The sequence below is a fragment of the Chlorocebus sabaeus genome, chromosome 12 (genome assembly GCF_047675955.1).
Source record: "Chlorocebus sabaeus isolate Y175 chromosome 12, mChlSab1.0.hap1, whole genome shotgun sequence".
Taxonomy (NCBI): Eukaryota; Metazoa; Chordata; class Mammalia; order Primates; family Cercopithecidae; genus Chlorocebus; species Chlorocebus sabaeus.
The window spans coordinates 11,886,101-11,900,286 of record NC_132915.1 but is presented as its reverse complement, the minus strand read 5'-3'; the positions used below and the strand labels follow the sequence as shown (position 1 = coordinate 11,900,286).

General features: G+C 39.5%; 1 protein-coding gene across 5 annotated transcripts in view; it reads left to right on the top strand.

The window, feature by feature from the left end:
* The window catches only part of NAA35 (N-alpha-acetyltransferase 35, NatC auxiliary subunit), a 93,151-nt gene that overhangs the window by 20,614 nt on the left and 58,351 nt on the right, over positions 1-14,186 (top strand). For all 5 annotated transcript variants that reach the window (XM_073021458.1, XM_073021459.1, XM_073021460.1 and 2 more), the window contains exon 6: positions 742-909. In XM_073021458.1, coding sequence (XP_072877559.1) covers positions 742-909 — 168 coding nt within the window. The remainder of the gene's footprint in view (positions 1-741; positions 910-14,186) is intronic.

Here is a 14,186-nt window from a genome sequence, read left to right as displayed (position 1 = left end):
TTTAGTGTAAAAATAACTATAAACTTGGGCAAATGATTTAAACTCTTATTCTGTTTCTTTACATGTAAAAGGAGAAAAATACCACCTTTCTCAAAGTGCTAGGAAAAAATGAGAGAGATTTGAAAATAACCTGGCATAATATTTGGGACACAGTACTTACCCAATTTTGCCTGTTGTTGGTATTCCCAACCTCTAGTACATGGTGCCAGACATATAGTGGTCACTCAGTAAAATAGTGTGAAGTGATTCTCTTAGTGTTTTAGGAAGATCTCTACTTGGGGGTATTAAATTAGAGATGGGAGGCAGGAAAACCTGTCTAGTTTCTAGTTTCTTCCGATAATCTAGGTGCGATGTGGTGCTGGCTGGGTTGTGATGGTAAGGATTATAAAGTTCGATGAGTGTCTAAGGATCTGGTTAGTTCTACAATTGTGGATTTTCCAGTTTATGGATTTTTTTATTGACTACATTGTGGACCTGATTTCTTTTGGATGCTACATAAAGAGGCAGTCTGAATTTCATTAATCTCTAATATGTTGCAAACTGATTTACATACGACAGTGATTCCCATAGATGCTTGAAAAATGTTAGTCAGTGAAAGGAATTCTAACTTGTCTGTTTTTTAAGTCTTGTGATTAATCTTATCTGGGTCTATGGTGCTCTGGCCTTTAACTCTAGGATCAATTTAGACTTTGCAGACTCAATTTTATCACCTTAAATATATACTCTTTTGTTTCTTTATAGATAACATGGTTAGAAGGCCATTCGTTGGCACAGACAGTATTTACGTGCCTTTACATTCATAATCCAGACTTTATAGAAGATCCTGCTATGAAGGCTTTTGCTCTGGGAATCTTGAAAATCTGTGACATTGCAAGGGAAAAAGTAAATAAAGCTGCTGTTTTTGAAGAGGTAAGATTTTGTAATATAAGAATTCCTTGGCCAGGTGTGGTGGCTCATGCCTGTAATCCCAGCAGTTTGGGAGACCAAGGTGGGCAGGTCACCTGAGGTCAGGAGTTTGAGACCAGCCTGGCCAACATGGTGAAACCCTGTTTCTACTAATACACAAAATAACTAGGTGTGGTGGCGTGCACCTGTAATCCCAGCTACTTAGGAGGCATGAGAGTTGCTTGAACCCAGGAGGCAGAGGTTGCAGTGAGCTGAGATTGTGCCAGTGCACTCCAGCCTGGGCAACAGAACGAGACTGTCTCCAAAAAAAAAAAAAAAGGAATTTCTGAAGTTCATTGACTACCTTATTCACTGTGATGTATTTAAATGATTTTGTGATACATACTTTCGTCTACATGTATATTTAAAAACAGTTTTTAAAAGTAATGCTGTTGCCATTTACAGATATATTGGGTAAAGTAATTCAGTTCTCTCCAAGAAAGGGCTTTCATCTTAGCATATGTTCTTTCTGTCAGTACCGTTCATTGAGTATCCGTATGTGCAGACTACTGTTTTTGGAGGTTGTGGGGATTCCCAGAGAAAAATGAAAGAGACAGCCCTTGTCCTCCAGTCTGTTAGAAATTATAATACAAAAAGGGAGCTAAGGAGAATAAAGACATGAATATTTTAGGGTATAGACATTTTCCTTTGGTTTGTCTAAGTTTTAGAGCTAGAAAGATTTTTTTCCCCTTTAGTGTAAAAAATAAGCTTTCAGATGCTGATAATTTTCAGGGAATTGCATCTCAACCTAGGACTACAAAAAAAAGAATTGTATAAGGGAAAACGTGATAGCATTTGAAATTATTGATAACTAACTATTTTTGTTAAATTCTTCTGTTGAAACCGATGTTTCTTTTTAGTGCTGTTACTGGTCCAGAATAAATTTCTTAGGATCCAACAGTGGTTCAGTGTATAGTATGTAAAACTTTTCTCAGTTTATACTATGTATGTGAGAATAATTAAATGTATACTCAATATGTTTGTCAGTATTTGAAGGTGTGTCTTTTTGTTTTTTTTTTTGGGGGGGTGGGGGATGGGGTTTCAGTCCTTTTGCCCAGGCTGGAGTACAATGGGGCAATCTCAGCTCACTGCAACCTCCATCTCCTGAGTTCAAGCTATTCTTGTGCCTCAGCCTCCCGAGTAGCTGGGATCACAGGTGTGCACCACCACGCCTGGCTAATTTTGTATTTTAGTAGAGACCCGGTTTCACTCTGTTGGCCAGGCTGATCTCAAGCTCCTGAGCTCAGGTGATCCACCTGCCTCAGCCTCCCAAAGTTCTGAAATTACAGGCGTGAACCACCGTTCCTGGCCGTATGGCTTTGTGAGTTGTTTGAAATAGTGTCCACTTTTTATATAGTCATTGGTTATTTGCATGTTGTATTGATATGAGTATCATTATGGAAAATTTTATTCATTTGGATAGAATTTTAAAAAGATTAGTTTGAGTTAGAGAAATGCAGATTATTTTAAATACTAGTATTTTCAAAGTACAACTAAAAGGACATCAGAATCAGTGGGCAGAGAGGATTCCTTGAATAACAGTGCATGAACAATTGCTTGGCACCCTTGAAAGTTACTTTATCATTTCATATCAAAATTTCAGAAAGCTGAAATGTGTTCAGTATAAAAAATTAAAAGAAGATAGTTTACAGAAAATAAAATGGCCTTTAAACGTAAGATGCTTAATCTCACTTTAATGCAAATTAAAACTGAAATACCATGTTTTTACCCATTGTTGGCAAAGATTAGAAATTGTTTATAGTAAGATTGATGAAGATGGGAAAACAGGCACTCATATACTCTGTGTGTATGTATGTGTGTGTGTCAACGAATATGAGTGGTCATTATTTCCCACTTCTTAGTCTTTTTTTAGAACTTTTTATTGGGGAATAATTTCAGATTAACAGCAATTGTGGGAACCAGCACAAAGAACATATAATTCATATGCAGATTCAGCTACTGTTAACATACTGTCCCATTTGCTTTTTTCACTTATGCATGTGCTCCTGCCCACTCTCTCTCTCATGTATGTTTGTATGTCTTTTCCTGACATGTTAGTAAGTTGTGCCCATTACAGCCTTCTTCCCCATGACACTTTAGTGTGTTTCTCCAAAGTAAAAGGGCACTGTCCTGCAGAACCACAGCACAATTATCAACTTCAACAAATCTGTAATAACAATGTACTATTCAGATTCCATTTTTGTTAATTGACCCAGTCCTTCTTAGTGTTTTTTCCCCAATCCAGTCTAGAATTATGACCTGCATTTAATTGCGTATTTCTGTAGTATTCTTTAAGCTACATGAGATCCTCAGCTTTTCTTTGTTTCCGGTGACATTGATATTTTTGTGAACACAACCTTGTCCTGCTTTTCATTTCTTAATAGGCTATGCCTCACTTGGGTTTATCTGTTCTTTCCTAATGATTAAATTTAGATTGTGCAGTCTTGGGTGGAATATAACATAAGTGATGTGTGTTTTTCAGGGTGTCACATCTGGAGGTATACAGTCTGTCTGCCCTTCAATAGTGATATTATTTTGGTCAGTTCATAAAGCTTTTGTCTTATTTCCATGTGGTTACTGTTTTTACCCTTTGTATGTAAGCAATCTTGGGATACACTTTAAGACCATAAAAATATCCTGCTGACTGAAATCTCTCCCCTTAGATTGAACATCCATCGACGGTGCTTGCCTGGACTAATGTTTACTGTGATGGTTGCAAAATTTGTATTTTTTGATTCCAGTACATTTTCCACATTGATCAGTCAGTACTTGACATCCTACTCTAAGCAAGACTCATACTTTTTTGGTGGGAGTGTAAACTCTTACAACTTTAAAAAAGCAATGTGGTGATATCTATCATAATCTAATATGCATGTCTTGACTCAGCAGTTTCACTTCTAGCACTCCATCCTACAAATATATTTGTGTTTGTACACAAAGACCTGTGTACAAGGATGTTACTTACAGAATTGTTTGTAGTAACTAGTTTGGAAACCACCTCAGTATCCATCAGCAGGAGACTAATTAAAAGATGTTACATTCATACAGTCAAGTGTTTTGCTGCTGGCTGCTGTGGTGGCTCATGCCTATAATTCCAGCACTTTGAAAGGACAAGGTAGGCAGATGACTTGAGCCTGGGAGTTCGAGGCCAGCGTAGGCAACATATCGAGACCGTGTCACTACAAAAAATGCAAAAATTAGCTGGGTGTGGTGGTGTGTGCCTGGAGTCTTAGCTACTGGAGAAGCTGAGGTTGGAGGATCGCCTGAGCCTAGGGAGGTCAAGGCTGCAGTGAGCTGTGATTGTGCCACTGTACTCCAGTTTGTGTGCAGAGTGAGACCCTGTCTCCAAAAAAAAAAAAAAAAAAAGGGTATTTTACTGATTTTAAAATGGAGAAGGAGATTGATTTATGTGTAGAGATAAGATTAGATTTCTAAAGTGAGAAAAGTCAGGTGTAGTAAAGCATGTGTCTAGCTTGCTACCACTTTTTTCTGTTTTAAAAAGGGAGATGGGTAGCTAAATCTTCATACACAAGAGGATAATAGGTCTTGAGGGCTGGGGTATACACTTGTTTGCACTGTTGGGATTTTATGGTGTGTCTGCATTATTTTGTTTTTAAATAATCTAAAGTAAATTTTTTAGTAACAAGAAATTATAATTGAATTTTATTTCTAGAGGATTCCACTTTGTTACCCAGGCTGGAGTGCAGTGGCATGATCATAGCTCACAGGTAGCCTCATTCCTATGCTCCAGCGATACTTTGCCTCAGCCTCCTGAGTAGCTAAGACTACAGATGTGTTCCACCACACATGGCTAATTTTTAAATTTTTTGTAAAGACTGGGATTTGCTTTGTTGGCCAGGCTGGTCTCAAACCCTGGGGTTCAAGTCATCTTCCCACCCCAGCCTCCCTAAGTGCTGGAATTACAGCCGTGAGCCACCACACCTGGCTGGTAATTGAAGATCCATTTATATTCTGGATGAAGGTCTTACTAGGAAATGGGAGAAATGTTAAAGGAAGAGACTAATAGGACAAGAGTGATAGAAAAACTTTTAGGAAAAATAAAAGGTACAAACATAAGATAATTTTTATGAATTATGGTCACATTCAAGTAAACTATAACACTCAGGCCCAAATGAATAAATGGGCAATAAAATAAGTTGCTTATTTTATGAAGGAAGGTTATCAAATAGCTATAACACTTTTAAAATTTAGCTTCACTATAATCCAGGAAATACAAATGAAAATGAGTAGTTTGATTTTTTCTTTCTTTTTTTTTTTTTAACCTCACCCACCTCTTGATCTCAGATTTCCCGGCTCCTAGAACTGATTGATTTTCATGAATATAATTTTAAAAATGAAAATGTTCAATGTTGGAAGGAATGCAGTAAGTTGACACTTCTGTTTTTACTAGTGTACATTAGCACAGCTATTTTGGCAAACAGTTTAATAATGTGTATATCAAGAATCTTAAAAATACTGATATTTAAACTAGTTATTTCTTATAACTCAGCCTTAAAGAAATAATTAGGCCGGGTGCTGTGGCTCACACCTGTAATCCCAGCACTTTGGGAGGCCACGATGGGCGGATCATCTGAGGTCAGGAGTTCGAGACTAGCCTGGCCGACATGGTGAAACCCCGTCTCTACTGAAAATACAAAAGTTAGCTAGGCATGGTGGCACATGCCTGTAGTCATGCCTACTTGGGAGGCTGAGGCAGGAAAATCGCTTGGACCTGGGAGGCGGAGCTTTCAGTGAGCTGAGATTGCACCACTGCACTCCAGCCTAGATGACAGAGTGAGACTCCATCTCAACAACAGTAACAAAAAAGGATGTAATTAGAAATGTGGGCACTTTATGCCCAAATGCATTAACCAGAGTTTTCATTAGTGAACAATTGATACCAACCAGAATGCCACCATTAGAGTTATGGTTGAAATAAATTATGGATAATTGATTACACATAATTTATTATGTATATTGAGTACATAGTTATTAACATGATGAAAGAGTGCTTAATAACATGGAGAAATGTATATGTCAAAAGGTTAAAAAAGCAGCATTGTAGCCAACTGTGTAAAAATAAAACTGGAAAAAGAGAAAACCAGAAGTTTGCTCCTGGGCCAAAAGATTGTATTTTCTTCTTTTTGCTAAAATTTTCAGATTTTCCAGATAAGTTTGTCTTAGTCTTATAATTAGAAAAAAATACTAATCTAGTAAAAAGTCTTCAAGAGACCTAGTGATGAATAAGAATGGTTTGGCCGGGTGCGGTGGCTCATGCCTGTAATCCCAGCACTTGGGAGGCCTGAGGCAGGCGGATCACGAGGTCAGATCGAGACCATCCTGGCTAACGTGGTGAAACCCTGTCTCTACTAAAAATATAAAAAATTAGCCAGGCGTGGTGGGGGACGCCTGTAGTCCCAGCTACTTGGGAGACTGAGGCAGGAGAGTGGCATGAACCTGGGAGGCGGAGCTTGCAGTGAGTCAAGATGGCGCCACTGCACTCCAGCCTGGGCGACAGAGAGAGACTCCATCTCAAAACAAAACAAAGATTTATAATGAGCAAATTATTTATTTAAATTGGGTGTTTCTGGAGTTCCTAACTGCTGGTGTATCTTGTTCTCAGGCGTGTCTCCTGATCTGGAGACATTTTCTGGTTTCTTTCTTAACATCTTGCTCACATGCCAAAAATGGGAACCCTATCAAACCACTTTTCCTTTTGCATTCTGTATCTTGCAGTATCGTACTGCCAGTGTTATCTTTGATTACCTCTTTCCTCTTACTCCTTACATCCAGATTATTTTGCTTTGGCTTGCAGATGCCTTGAATTGGGGCACTGTTTTTTCTCTCATCATTTCTGCTTTAGTTCTTCAACTTTAGGTTTGGCTTCCTTGGAGTTTCTGAACTCTTCTCTCTGGTCCAGTATTTTCTTTCTAGTTCATTCTCCATATGACCACCAGTTATCTTCCTAAAAATAGGTATCCTCATATTTGGTATGTGAAAATTTAAATGGGGTGTGCGTGTATGTACATTTTAATAAAAGTACTAATACTTGTATGTAATTTAAAAAGTTAAATAGCCCACTTATGAGGAAAAATAGTTCTCTGCCTTTTTTTTTTTTTTTTTTTTTACTGTTCCATATTATTTCCATATATCTAGATAATCTAATCTAACTTCTGGATTTAAGGATTTACTAACTTTAGCTTTGATATGTTAGATTAGATCACAATATATCTCATATTACCCCTGCCCTTGCCCCAAATAGTAATCTAAAAGCTGGTTAAATCATTATGGAGCATTGATGTTATTGTGATTGTATAAATATTAATGAGAGGTGAGCCAAAGTGGTATATGCTTATATTTCCTTTCTCATACAAAATTTTGTTTTTCTTATATGTGATAATTATCTCTCTTTTTGATTTGCTTAGTTTTCTATGTACTTCTCCCCAGTTCTTTCGCTCACTTTTGTGAAACCTATCAGATAATTTGTCAGTTGTGTATTTTCTTTTGAAAATGCTCCTCTTGAAGTCTTCTTGTTCTCCAGCTTCAGGCTGCATCACTTGTGTTCTGTGCCCACTGCACAGCTGTGTCATTGTAGTTTTTTGTTCTCTTTTCTCTGGGAATTTCATTTCCTCCTCTGTTTTGTTAGGTCTCTTGTTATCTGGCCCACATGCCTTTATTATTCTTAGTTTATTATTTTGTTTGGTGGAATATTTCCAGTTCTTCAGAGAGACAGGAAGGTAGATTTTGAGACCTGGTATGTCTTTTAAAAAAAAAAACAAAACAAAACTCCCCTACCTTCACACTTATTTGGTAAGTTGCTATTTACCATATAAATAGAAGTAGTCTTCCTACCTGCCTACATGTGCCATATATTCCGATGCTTTCCTGTTATGTAGATGGACCTTCTGTATTCCTAAGGATGATAACTTCTGCTTGTGCATTGATCCTATATTCTATCTTCAAAGATAGTACTCTAGCAATTCTTCCCTGTGTTCTTTGCGTAATGAATTTACCCCTCTGCTACATAATTTACATCAGCATGCAAACGTGCTTTATATTCCTCTCGTTAAGTCTGTCATTTCTTTTTTTTTTTTTTTTTTTAATTTATTTATTATTATTAAACTTCAAGTTGTAGGGTACATGTGCACAACCTGCAGGTTTGCTACATATGTATACTTGTGCCATGTTGGTGTGCTGCACCCATCAACTCGTCATTTACATCAGGTATAACTCCCAATGCAATCCCTCCCCCCTCCCCCCTCCCCATGATAGGCCCCGGTGTGTGATGTTCCCCTTCCCGAGTCCAAGTGATTTCATTGTTCAGTTCCCACCTACGAGTGAGAACATGCGGTGTTTGGTTTTCTGTTCTTGTGATAGTTTGCTAAGAATGATGGTTTCCAGCTGCATCCATGTCCCTACAAAGGACACAAACTCATCCTTTTTTATGGCTGCATAGTATTCCATGGTGTATATGTGCCACATTTTCTTAATCCAATCTGTCACTGATGGACATTTGGGTTGATTCCAAGTCTTTGCTATTGTGAATAGTGCTGCAATAAACATACGTGTGCATGTGTCCTTATAGCAGCATAATTTATAATCCTTTGGGTATATACCCAGTAATGGGATGGCTGGGTCATATGGTACATCTAGTTCTAGATCCTTGAGGAATCGCCATACTGTTTTCCATAATGGTTGAACTAGTTTACAATCCCACCAACAGTGTAAAAGTGTTCCTATTTCTCCACATCCTCTCCAGCACCTGTTGTTTCCTGACTTTTGAATGATCGCCATTCTAACTGGTGTGAGATGGTATCTCATTGTGGTTTTGATTTGCATTTCTCTGATGGCCAGTGATGATGAGCATTTTTTCATGTGTCTGTTGGCTGTATGAATGTCTTCTTTTGAGAAATGTCTGTTCATATCCTTTGCCCACTTTTGGATGGGGTTGTTTGTTTTTTTCTTGTAAATTTGTTTGAGTTCTTTGTAGGTTCTGGATATTAGCCCTTTGTCAGATGAGTAGATTGCAAAAATTTTCTCCCATTCTGTAGGTTGCCTGCTCACTCTGATGGTAGTTTCTTTTGCTGTGCAGAAGCTCTTTAGTTTGATGAGATCCCATTTGTCAATTTTGGCTTTTGCTGCCGTTGCTTTTGGTGTTTTAGACATGAAGTCTTTGCCCATGCCTATGTCCTGAATGGTACTACCTAGGTTTTCCTCTAGGATTTTTATGGTATTAGGTCTAACATTTAAGTCTCTAATCCATCTTGAATTAATTTTCGTATAAGGAGTAAGGAAAGGATCCAGTTTCAGCTTTCTACTTATGGCTAGCCAGTTTTCCCAGCACCATTTATTAAATAGGGAATCCTTTCCCCATTTCTTGTTTCTCTCAGGTTTGTCAAAGATCAGATGGCTGTAGATGTGTGGTATTATTTCTGAGGACTCTGTTCTGTTCCATTGGTCTATATCTCTGTTTTGGTACCAGTACCATGCTGTTTTGGTTACTGTAGCCTTGTAGTATAGTTTGAAGTCAGGTAGCGTGATGCCTCCAGCTTTGTTCTTTTGACTTAGGATTGTCTTGGAGATGCGGGCTCTTTTTTGGTTCCATATGAACTTTAAAGCAGTTTTTTCCAATTCTGTGAAGAAGCTCATTGGTAGCTTGATGGGGATGGCATTGAATCTATAAATTACCTTGGGCAGTATGGCCATTTTCACGATATTGATTCTTCCTATCCATGAGCATGGTATGTTCTTCCATTTGTTTGTGTCCTCTTTGATTTCACTGAGCAGTGGTTTGTAGTTCTCCTTGAAGAGGTCCTTTACATCCCTTGTAAGTTGGATTCCTAGGTATTTTATTCTCTTTGAAGCAATTGTGAATGGAAGTTCATTCCTGATTTGGCTCTCTGTTTGACTGTCACTGGTGTATAAGAATGCTTGTGATTTTTGCACATTAATTTTGTATCCTGAGACTTTGCTGAAGTTGCTGATCAGCTTAAGGAGATTTTGGGCTGAGACAATGGGGTTTTCTAAATATACAATCATGTCGTCTGCAAACAGGGACAATTTGACTTCTTCTTTTCCTAACTGAATCCCCTTGATTTCTTTCTCTTGCCTGATTGCCCTAGCCAGAACTTCCAACACTATGTTGAATAGGAGTGGTGAGAGAGGGCATCCCTGTCTTGTGCCAGTTTTCAAAGGGAATTTTTCCAGTTTTTGCCCATTCAGTATGATATTGGCTGTGGGTTTGTCATAAATAGCTCTTATTATTTTGAGGTACGTTCCATCAATACCGAATTTATTGAGCGTTTTTAGCATGAAGGGCTGTTGAATTTTGTCAAAAGCCTTTTCTGCATCTATTGAGATAATGATGTGGTTCTTGTCTTTGGTTCTGTTTATATGCTGGATTATGTTTATTGATTTGCGAATGTTGAACCAGCCTTGCATCCCAGGGATGAAGCCCACTTGATCATGGTGGATAAGCTTTTTGATGTGCTGCTGGATCCGGTTTGCCAGTATTTTATTGAGGATTTTTGCATCGATGTTCATCAGGGATATTGGTCTAAAATTCTCTTTTTTTGTTGTGTCTCTGCCAGGCTTTGGTATCAGGATGATGTTGGCCTCATAAAATGAGTTAGGGAGGATTCCCTCTTTTTCTATTGATTGGAATAGTTTCAGAAGGAATGGTACCAGCTCCTCCTTGTACCTCTGGTAGAATTCAGCTGTGAATCCATCTGGTCCTGGACTTTTTTTGGTTGGTAGGCTATTAATTATTGCCTCAATTTCAGAGCCTACTATTGGTCTATTCAGGGATTCAACTTCTTCCTGGTTTAGTCTTGGAAGAGTGTATGTGTCCAGGAAATTATCCATTTCTTCTAGATTTTCCAGTTTATTTGCGTAGAGGTGTTTATAGTATTCTCTGATGGTAGTTTGTATTTCTGTGGGGTCGGTGGTGATATCCCCTTTATCATTTTTAATTGCGTCGGTTTGATTCTTCTCTCTTTTCTTCTTTATTAGTCTTGCTAGTGGTCTGTCAATTTTGTTGATCTTTTCAAAAAACCAACTCCTGGATTCATTGATTTTTTGGAGGGTTTTTTGTGTCTCTATCTCCTTCAGTTCTGCTCTGATCTTAGTTATTTCTTGCCTTCTGCTAGCTTTCGAATGTGTTTGCTCTTGCTTCTCTAGTTCTTTTAATTGCGATGTTAGAGTGTCAATTTTAGATCTTTCCTGCTTTCTCTTGTGGGCATTTAGTGCTATAAATTTCCCTCTACACACTGCTTTAAATGTGTCCCAGAGATTCTGGTATGTTGTATCTTTGTTCTCATTGGTTTCAAAGAACATCTTTATTTCTGCCTTCATTTCGTTATGTACCCAGTAGTCATTCAGGAGCAGGTTGTTCAGTTTCCATGTAGTTGAGCGGTTTTGATTGAGTTTCTTAGTCCTGAGTTCTAATTTGATTGCACTGTGGTCTGAGAGAGAGTTTGTTATAATTTCTGTTCTTGTACATTTGCTGAGGAGTGCTTTACTTCCAATTACGTGGTCAATTTTGGAGTAAGTACGATGTGGTGCTGAGAAGAATGTATATTCTGTTGATTTAGGGTGGAGAGTTCTATAGATGTCTATTAGGTCTGCTTGCTGCAGAGATGAGTTCAATTCCTGGATATCCTTGTTAACTTTCTGTCTCGTTGATCTGTCTAATGTTGACAGTGGAGTGTTGAAGTCTCCCATTATTATTGTATGGGAGTCTAAGTCTCTTTGTAAGTCTCTAAGGACTTGCTTTATGAATCTGGGTGCTCCTGTATTGGGTGCATATATATTTAGGATAGTTAGCTCTTCCTGTTGAATTGATCCCTTTACCATTATGTAATGGCCTTCTTTGTCTCTTTTGATCTTTGATGGTTTAAAGTCTGTTTTATCAGAGACTAGTATTGCAACCCCCGCTTTTTTTTGTTCTCCATTTGCTTGGTAAATCTTCCTCCATCCCTTTATTTTGAGCCTATGTATGTCTCTGCATGTGAGATGGGTCTCCTGAATACAGCAGACTGATGGGTCTTGACTCTTTATCCAGTTTGCCAGTCTGTGTCTTTTAATTGGAGCATTTAGTCCATTTACATTTAAGGTTAAGATTGTTATGTGTGAACTTGATCCTGCCATTATGATATTAACTGGTTATTTTGCTCGTTAGTTGATGCCGTTTCTTCCTAGCCTTGATGGTCTTTACATTTTGGCATGTTTTTGCAATGGCTGGTACCAGTTGTTCCTTTCCATGTTTAGTGCTTCCTTCAGGGTCTCTTGTAAGGCAGGCCTAGTGGTGACAAAATCTCTAAGCATTTGCTTATCTGTAAAGGATTTTATTTCTCCTTCACTTATGAAACTTAGTTTGGCTGGATATAAAATTCTGGGTTTAAAATTCTTTTCTTTAAGAATGTTGAATATTGGCCCCCACTCTCTTCTGGCTTGAAGAGTTTCTGCCGAGAGATCTGCTGTTAGTCTGATGGGCTTCCCTTTGTGGGTAACCCGACCTTTCTCTCTGGCTGCCCTTAAGATTTTTTCCTTCATTTCAACTTTGGTGAATCTGGCAATTATGTGTCTTGGAGTTGCTCTTCTCGAGGAGTATCTTTGTGGCGTTCTCTGTATTTCCTGGATTTGAATGTTGGCCTGCCCTACTAGGTTGGGGAAGTTCTCCTGGATGATATCCTGAAGAGTGTTTTCCAACTTGGTTCCATTTTCCCCCTCACTTTCAGGCACCCCAATCAGACGTAGATTTGGTCTTTTTACATAATCCCATACTTCTTGCAGGCTTTGTTCATTTCTTTTTCTTCTTTTTTCTTTTGGTTTCTCTTCTCGCTTCATTTCATTCATTTGATCCTCCATCGCTGACATTCTTTCTTCCAGTTGATCGAGACGGTTACTGAAGCTTGTGCATTTGTCACGTATTTCTCGTGCCATGGTTTTCGTCTCTTTCATTTCGTTTGTGAGCTTCTCTGCATTAATTACTCTAGCCATCAATTCTTCCACTTTTTTTTCAAGATTTTTAGTTTCTTTGCGCTGGGTACGTAATTCCTCCTTTAGCTCTGAGAAATTTGATGGACTGAAGCCTTCTTCTCTCATCTCGTCGAAGTCATTCTCCGTCCAGCTTTGATCCGTTGCTGGCGATGAGCTGCGCTCCTTTGCCGGGGGAGATGCGCTCTTATTTTTTGAATTTCCAGCTTTTCTGCCCTGCTTTTTCCCCATCTTTGTGGTTTTATCTGCCTCTGGTCTTTGATGATGGTGATGTACTGATGGGGTTTTGGTGTAGGTGTCCTTCCTGTTTGATAGCTTTCCTTCTAACAGTCAGGATCCTCAGCTGTAGGTTGTAGCTGTAGGAGATTGCTTGAGGTCCACTCCAGACCCTGTTTGCCTGGGTATCAGCAGCAGAGGCTGCAGAAGATAGAATATTTCTGAACAGCGAGTGTACCTGTCTGATTCTTGCTTTGGAATCTTCCTCTCAGGGGTGTACTCCACCCTGTGAGGTGTGGGGTGTCAGACTGCCCCTAGTGGGGGATGTCTCCCAGTTAGGCTACTCAGGGGTCAGGGACCCACTTGAGCAGGGAGTCTGTCTCTTCTCAGATCTCAACCTCCGTGTTGGGAGATCCACTGCTCTCTTCAAAGCTGTCAGACAGAGTCGTTTGCGTCTGCAGAGCTGCTGCGTTTGTTATTATTTACTGTGCCCTGTCCCCAGAGGTGGAGTCTACAGAGACTGGCAGGTTTCCTTGAGCTTCTGTGAGCTCCACCCAGTTCGAGCTTCCCAGCAGCTTTGTTTACCTACTTAAGCCTCAGCAATGGCGGGTGCCCCTCCCCCAGCCTCGCTGCTGCCTTGCCGGTAGATCACAGACTGCTGTGCTAGCAATGAGGGAGACTCCGTGGGTGTGGGACACTCCCGGCCAGGTGTGGGATATGATCTCCTGGTGTGCCTGTCTGCTTAAAGCGCAGTATTGGGGTGGGAGTTACCCGATTTTCCAGGTGTTGTGTGTCTCAGTTCCCCTGGCTAGGAAAAGGGATTCCCTTCCCCCTTGCGCTTTCCAAGTGAGGCAATGCCTCGCCCTGCTTCAGCTCTCGCTGGTTGGGCTGCAGCAGCTGACCAGCACCGATCGTCTGGCACTCCCCAGTGAGATGAACCCAGTACCTCAGTTGAAAATGCAGAAATCGCCGGTCTTCTGTGTCGCTCGCGCTGGGAGTTGGAGACTGGAGCTGTTCCTATTCGGCCA